General features: G+C 47.5%; 1 protein-coding gene across 1 annotated transcript; it reads left to right on the plus strand.

Moving 5' to 3' along the window:
* The first annotated feature begins 661 nt into the window (after positions 1-661).
* LOC124711592 (POU domain protein CF1A) lies at positions 662-3,781 on the plus strand. The gene has a single exon (XM_047241744.1). The coding sequence runs from the start codon at positions 985-987 to the stop codon at positions 2,536-2,538; it is 1,554 nt and encodes a 517-aa protein (XP_047097700.1). The 5' UTR covers positions 662-984; the 3' UTR covers positions 2,539-3,781.
* The last annotated feature ends 4,795 nt before the right edge of the window (positions 3,782-8,576 follow it).

Here is an 8,576-nt window from a genome sequence, read left to right on the forward strand (position 1 = left end):
AGAAGAGCCACAGTCTGTTTTCGACAAAATAGCTCTTTAATTAGTTTCAAATTCTCTGGAAAAACAACTAGGTGCCAGTTCACAGATATCTGCTATCACAGTTGTTCCGTTGTAATGAGGTATTGAATGAATATTTTGGTGGTTGAAATACGGGTGAAACATGTCGATCCAAGCGTTACCATTTTCTCAGTTATTTCGTCTTTCTTTCAGTGCTGTTGTGGAGCTTCCATAAGCTTATTGCCACGAGCAATAACGCGTGTCGTATTGGCAGGTTAGGTAGATCGAACAGGAAATGGGAAAAGTAAGTTTTGCTCTTGTGTGTAGACATTACAGTCCTGATTCGGCCGACAGAGAGGAAAGCGATGCGTTACGCTCCGGGATGCTCTGCAAATCTGGTTTGGCGGGACTGGCGGCGCGACCTGGCGGCCAGGGAGGGAGCGACGGACTGCGGCGTGGCGCGGCGCGTCCTGCCCCCACGCCCGCAGCGCCGCGGCGCCGGGGGCGGGGCCACCGCCGCCCGCCCTCCAACCACGCGCCGCCGCCCACGTGACGTCACGCGCCGCTACAGCCGGCCAATGGGCTGCGTGCGCACCCAGTTGCCAGGAGGGGCGGGAGGCGGTCGAACGGACGCTGCCGAGGTGAACCGAGCGGTTCCGAGCGCGTCCGAGACGCAGCGGCAGCTCTCGGCTCAGTCGACGAGGCGTAGCGCCCGACAGCAGCAGTGTGAGAGAGAGGAGTCGCAGTCGTAGTCGTTTCGAGAGCTGTTGTGCAGTCGCGTTACGCCGCGCCGCGTACCGTGGAGCCGGATCGGGTCGGAGGGCGCGGAGAGCGAACGCGGAGTCTTACAACGCATGAGCCACGGCGACCCCAGCCGTGCCGTGCGTCGGTTTCGTCTGGCGCGCTAGTGCGCGTGAGCGGGACAGCGACCCGGACAGCGCGCTGGGAGGCGGAGGGTGGCTCGCCCGCGCGGCGGCCCCCCGCTACATGGCCACCACGACCTACCTGCCCGCTAGCACGGGGCTCGCGCAGGACATCGACGGTGGCGGAGCGTCATCGGGGGCTATGAACATCGCCGGAGGGTACCATAGCTCGTCCCCGCGCTCCGGCGACAGCGGAGGCGGCGGGGGCGGCGGAGGCGGCGCCGCCGAGGTCAAGTACCTGCCGCCGCACCAGCAGCACCACCACCAGCAGCAGCAGCAGCAACAGCAGCAGCACCACGCCGTAGCCAGCTCGCCGTCGCCCACGCTGTCGCACAACCCTTGGGCGAGCCTGGGTCCCGCGCCCGGACCGGGCCCCGGCCCCGGGCAGGACCCGTGGGGCGGCATGGTGGCGCACCACCATCACCACCACCACCACCATCAGCCGGATATCAAGCCGCCGCCCACGCAGCAGCAGCAACAGCAGCAGCAGCAGCAGATGTCGTGGCACGCGCCCGTCGTGTCCGCGGCCGCGGCGCAGTACTTGGCCCAGAGCGGGGGCGGCGCGGGCGGCGGAGGCGGTGGCGGTGGAGGCGGCGGCGGCGGCTCCGGGTCACCCCTGCAACACCACTACCACGCCGCCATGAACGGCATGCTGCACCCGCAACAACTCCACTCGCTACGCGAAATGCAGAACCACAGCCCGGTGGCGGTCGGGCTGCACCACCACGTTATGGGCCACCACGGCGGCCACCACTTGCACCACCCGGCGGCGGCGCACCACGTCACGCACCACGCGACGCACCACGCGCCGCACCACCTGCACCACTCGGTGGGCGGCGGCCACCACGGGGACCCGCGCGCCGGCAGCGGGCCCGGGGGCGGCGGACCGGGTGACCCGGGCCCCGGGGGCGGCGGCGGGCCCGGCGACGAGGACACGCCCACCTCCGACGACCTGGAGGCGTTCGCCAAGCAGTTCAAGCAGCGCCGCATCAAGCTGGGCTTCACGCAGGCCGACGTGGGCCTCGCGCTCGGCACGCTCTACGGCAACGTCTTCTCGCAGACCACCATCTGCCGCTTCGAGGCGCTGCAGCTCAGCTTCAAGAACATGTGCAAGCTCAAGCCGTTGCTGCAGAAGTGGCTCGAGGAGGCCGACTCGACGACCGGCTCGCCCACGTCTATCGACAAGATCGCGGCGCAGGGCCGCAAGCGCAAGAAGCGTACGTCCATCGAGGTGTCGGTAAAGGGCGCTCTCGAGCAGCATTTCCACAAGCAGCCCAAGCCGTCGGCGCAGGAGATCACGGCGCTCGCGGACTCGCTGCAACTCGAGAAGGAGGTGGTGCGCGTGTGGTTCTGCAACCGGCGCCAGAAGGAGAAGCGCATGACGCCGCCCAACACGCTGGGAGAGGGCGGCATGCTGGAGGCGGGCGGCCCCGGGGGCGGAGGGCCGGGCGGGCTGCCGCCGCCCCCGCACGGCCACTACGGAGGCCCCGGCGGGCCACCCCCGGGCCAGCCGGCCGACCTGTCGCCCATGGGCCCGCAGCAGCACGGCCACTCGCACAGCCCGCCCATGCTGTCGCCGCAGGCCATGCCGACGCACCAGAGCCTCGCGGCCCACTAGCACATCGCCTAAGGCCGGCTCTTCCGACACGCCTACTACTGGCCGTAGGCGCGCCGGAGCTCCTGCCCGCAAGCAAGCAAGCACCCCCGGCGGACGCGTCCGCCACCAGCCGGCCAGGACCAGCGAACTCGCTAGCACGGACTACTTGCCCCCCCTCTGCACATAACCCAGTGTACATACTAATCCTAGTTGGAGAATCTATATACATAAATATATATTATATATATTATACGCGCGATGTGGACACGGCCGCGTGGTGCGGAGCGGCACACAAGCCTAACACACACGAGTGTACGATGTTCCAATATTTGTATATTCAGGATCTTAAAACAAAACAAAAAAATACGAATGTATAAATATATTTGCGACAGAGCTCTTTTTTAAACAAACGAACAGACACGGGTGAGGGGTGAGGACGGGCGAACGCAGACGACCACCCGCGCGCTCGCGACCCCTCGGCAGCTGCAGCAGACCCGCGAGCGTCCACCGGCAGCGCAGCGACGACGCCCTGCGTCGCCGACCCCCTCGACGCCAGGGACTTCTCGCCGCGTCGCCACGGCGTCCTTCCCCCACGTCGACCAAGGTAGGAACCAAACCAGAGGCCGACGAGTGTCTACCCGTGTGAGTGTGCACAGCGTCAAGAACCGCTGGGAGAAAAGAAAAACAAAACAGTTGGTGCAGCGGTTATTCTGTTGTTTTTTTAATGAAAAAGAAAAAAAATCAAAAGGTGTAAACCGTAAAAAATACTAAAACAGCGAAAAACCAGCCAAATAAACATGAATGGTGTTGTTCTTTTGCAGGAAATAAATGATAAACCGGAGAAATTATTATACGTACCTACAATAGTGTCCTATTTGCACGTGTTGTTTCCTTTTACATGATTAATAACAAACAAACAAAAAAAGTTACGGTGAATATTTTTACTACCCGGAAAGTACACGAATCTCGCGAAGTAATGAGTGTAATAAACGTAGACGACGAAGGCGTCAAGCTAGAGTGTTTTTTGCGGTTGTTTAGTTTTTAGCTTTTGTTTCCCTCGTAGGGTTGCACTGAATGATCGTTTTTCTTTTCTTTCTTCCTACGTCGAATATACAAAAATAAATAGCAGAGTCTGCGATGTCGGTAGCACGGATTTGAGATATGAGTCTCCGAGCTCCACAAGAAATGAGTTTGTGTCTCGTACCGGACCTCCATAAAAAATAAAAAAAAAAAATGTGTTTCTCGTCGTTAGGCCTAAACTCGAGAGACTTGAAGTCATATCAGAATGCGAGACGCCCCACGGTTTCTTCGTTTTAGGAGCTACCGTTCTCGCTGGCTAGGAAGAGAGTAATAATATCGGAGTATTAAAAGTAAGAATAACGAATCGATGTTTATGAATCCGGTGATCTATCTTCCAAATTCATCCCCACAACAAACATTTCTGTAAGACCATCACTCATGCAGTCTTCTACATACAATGTGAGCGTAACTAGTTTACTTCTTACTTCCTTAAACTTAAAATTAGACACACGCGCTTTCAGATGAAATACATGCGCAGGCGCTTTTTGCTACAAAAGCCTACATCCCGTTCGGGAGTTTACGCGCTCATCTTCCCTGCTACTGTACATACGCAGTTTCTCTAAGTGCTACCAGATCGATTTTCTTTTGTTTGTTGTCGAGCAATAAACGTGAGCAATCCCTACGGAGTCCATAACGAGCTACTAGTCCCTAACTACGTCATATACACAAATGTGTAGCTAGCTCTAACCTTCGTTTCCGAGTTTTTACTTTGCCGTGCTCGGGAAAAGATGGCAGTGATGGTGTGTTCGAATGACTGTACTGGAATTGTGTTCAAAGAGCAGTCCCGAACAAGTATTTTAAGAAACAAAGAAAAAAGAAACAAGCAGAGACCCATATATCTTTTACACGAATTGGTACCGCACCGGAATTTTTTGTGAAACAAAAATATTACAACATTTGAGTGCTCAAATTACCGTTGCTTTTGTCTATAATAAAAGGAATAACGAAGTTACTCGATCACTACCTTCCAGCTGACATCAAAGCGGAAGAACGGGTAGTCTTTTTTATGCAACACAACCTGGCTATACAAATTATTAATTTCCTGTACATAGCCGGTAGATGCCAGAATACACTGATTGCATGTAAACTAGAACGAGCCGTCTCATCTTTGTTACTCAGTTGATTGTATATTTTATTTTTGTTTGTTTCTTAATTCCTTTCTTTGGAAGTAAAACTGAAGATGGATCAACATCTTATTATATTAAAATTAAAAATAATAGCCTATTATGATATACAACTTTTCTGTAAGTAGACCGAAATATTTCCTATTGTATACTGTCCTTGACTCAAGAACACAGAACGAATCGTCAATAAATTACAAGTGGCAAGTGTTTGTCATATGAAAAGAAAATTTCTTATGGTCTGTTTATTGATAAAAGCCAAATAATTCCATTACCGTATCATATAAAATCAAACTGAGAAAGATAGGAATGTTGAACGTATAACATTGGTGTTTATTTTATTCGTTATCGGCGTATCAGATTCAAGATTTCAGCACCATTCGCATAAATGTAAACAAATAACATGAAAATCTTTTATTGCGGTTGTTACTTTCACGTAGAAGATCTTCCAGCAGATGTATCAGATTTATTTATGAAGTTAGTTGTGACAAAGATTAATGATGTGCTACGGTTCCTTTCTTGTTCGGAGGATGAATCAATACCAGAGGAAACTAACGAGTAAAATAAAGACCAGTATTATAAATTCGGCATTTCCTTCTGTTGAAAACACATAATGTTGCACATCAGCAGGCAGTTAACAGCCATACCACTCACATTAGGAGAGACTGAATTCTTCAGAACTGTATATGAATTTCTATTTATGTTTGATACAAATATTTATTGGAGAACACCACAGATAGAACATGGATAACATTTACATGACTCTGACTGCAGTGCGATCAAGAGAGATATTTGACACACAATTACACAGAATGATATTACACTTACAGCAACATAAGCGTGGAACTCAACCTTAATGCACCATAGAGCTTTACCTTTGTGTCACATGTTTCTCTATAATAAGCTCCTAACTACTGAGAATTGATTCAGAGCTTCGTATCATCGAGCTGTGGGCTCGTAAGATTCTTGCATCGTATGCACGTCGATACCACCCTCCTATTAGGACATAACTGTAGAGTTAACATTTCGATTGCTACATACAATAGTAATGTTCACAGTAGAAATGTTCTCCGGTTATGAAGATAAAGTTATTAAGTGTCTTGTCAGATTTGTGATACTTAGTCAGGCCTCTTTGGTTTAAGACAGATCGTGTTTACCTGATTTACACTTTTTTAAATAATTCATTAGTGCACACTCCCATTTGAATGAAGGTAGTGACATTATAATTGTTAGGTTAGTTACTTGAAACCTAATTGATCGCAATGAGGGAATAATGAACGTCATTCGCCGTCGGGAACCTTGTACGAATTCTGAATTTCATGTCACCTGTTGGAAACTAAATATGTAATCAACATTTCATATCAAAAACTGACAATGAAATGCTCCCGACAACGAAAGTGCTTCAAAATAATCATTTACTGTACAGCACATTCCTACTACTCTTGATTAAATTGCTTTTTTTTTCGTGTTTGAGGTATCATGTGGAGAATACTTGTATTCTAAACGTTCCAAAGTCATGTGGAGAACACTTTTAAGTATTATAAGTGTTCCAATTTTTTTTAATCACTCACTTGAATTAACTGTAAAATAATACACACTATGCAAACAGTCCCCCAGTGAAATTGGTATTATCGTTAATTGAGTGTAGATTTTCACTGTTATTGTTTTTTGATAGATACGCAAACAGATTAAATTTCATTTTGCCACACATAACACAAATCTGCGTTATTCATTGTTGCCACGTACAGACAGTTGCTAAGCAATGCTTCCTCATATAGTCCCGAGCGAGATTAGAGTTGACATCTTCTTTGAACGAGACTTCCTGTAAGTATGATGAAAAATATTTTTAAACTGGTGGTTCGGTAACTAACTATATGTGGGAGCTTATGCTCCAGATATAGATTTACGTATTTTTGAAATGTGAGTGCTTTATGGTGCAGTAGATTCTTTTCCTCCTAACAACAGGTCACACATTGTAGGTGCTGAAACAGGTTTTTCACCTGACTTTTGTATTTAGAGTGATTAAAGGCTAATCCCAAGTGATTATTGCTCTGCAATTCATAAAAAAATTGGGCAACGTAAGTCACGTGAGAAATTTCTCCGACTTTTATGTCTGGTATGCCCAAAACCATTGAGATTATATTAATGTCATCCTCACAAACAACATGAAAATGTAGGTATTGTGTGATGTCGCTTTGCTGCGTGATTTAGCACTTAATCAAAATATTTTAAAATATTGTTTTCTAAGTTCATATCAACGAGATAACGTGCTCTCTCGCATTCCAGAGGTAACGCTGTCTGTTCAGCAGGGCATAAATCATTTTCTGACACCACGTGTTCTGTATGTGCTGGACTGTCTCTACGCACTAGGAAGTACTCATTAGCTGCAGCATCATTCATTTCACTTACTACTGGTCATACCTGGCACAAGACTTCAGAGATGTTCACATGTCAGTATAGCACGGATGTATAGATAGGTATGATGTTCATTCTATGTAAAGATTTTTCTGGCCATTATACCACTACCACTGATACTCCATTTCAAATAGTCAATTATCCAATCACCTAAAAGTAGTCAGTTATATCCGCACTGTCCAAGTGTTAATGTGATATCCTGGCTTGCACGTAACTTGATTGCATTGCGCTCAAGTGTTCATTGCTAACTGTGTTTTGGGTTCCTTGGCTGTCTTCCGTTGTTAGGCAACCAAATCAAAATTTGTTATTGCTAACGCGTTAAATCTCATTCTTGTATTCATAACCCTTACCTGGTTTTGACATCGTTTTCTTAATTGTGTGTTATTTACGAGAGGCTACGTCAAGAAAAAAGTCCATATAAACTCATGTGAAACCTTACTGTAGTTGCACCAATGACGATTTCAAGGCAGAAAGATAACTAAAAACAAAGACGTTGAGGCAACAACTGCGTACACCTTAGTGTAGAGAGCGTTAATCCGTTCGTTGCCTGCGACATTTACCATAATTTTATTTCCCCACAATTAAAATTATTGTAAATGTACTCTGAATGTATTTCCTGCTGCTCTGATATCCAACCAGCTATAATAAATAATAAAAATACGGAAGAAAACTGGGCTACGTCTCGACAAATTTGTGCCTTGTGTGCATGTACGAAAATGTGATGAACTGAGCAACACATTTTGCTAACTCAGACGAAAGTCTCACGTAAAAATCGAATTTAACTGCTCCTGAACTATATCAATGTGAAGTCTTCATTGCAAATGTGTTAGACATCGTAATTTTGACCCAACATCTACTTTCATTGCTGCTTCATTGTCTCCTCAGAATTTCTATTGTGTACTCGGCACCGTAGAAATAATCAGCCGTCATTTGTGAACTAACAGCACAATGTTGTGACAGGTTTAATATCAGAGCTGCTGCTTCATTTACATGGCATGACTGAATAGACTGCGTGGAAACTACATTTCCAATTGCAATACCAACAGTTTCTGCTGTACTGCTGCAACATAGATTATGCTGTCCGTTCAGACACTAGAAAACTTTTCATCAGATGTTTCAGCAACGTTGCCTTAGGTAACACATTTTTGGTTTAAACAACACTGTTAATAGTGACTGAACATGCTTGACATAGCAAAAAGAATTTTCTATTCCACTGTCGGAAAGCTATCATATGTGTTGCTAGACAACTTGATCCTCGAATATCGTCCTTATTGTGGGTGTTGTAATAACAGATTTCATATATCCGACCACAGGCTTATTGTTCCAGCTTCAAGGAATTATTTTGATTCGGTCCAATTATTTTAACTTGACCAAGTAGCAGATATGTCTATGGAACTGTAGCAGATACTATTGCGTAATAATGCGTTCATATCCACAGAAAGG

This window comes from Schistocerca piceifrons, chromosome 8 (assembly GCF_021461385.2).
Source record: "Schistocerca piceifrons isolate TAMUIC-IGC-003096 chromosome 8, iqSchPice1.1, whole genome shotgun sequence".
NCBI lineage: Eukaryota > Metazoa > Arthropoda > Insecta > Orthoptera > Acrididae > Schistocerca > Schistocerca piceifrons.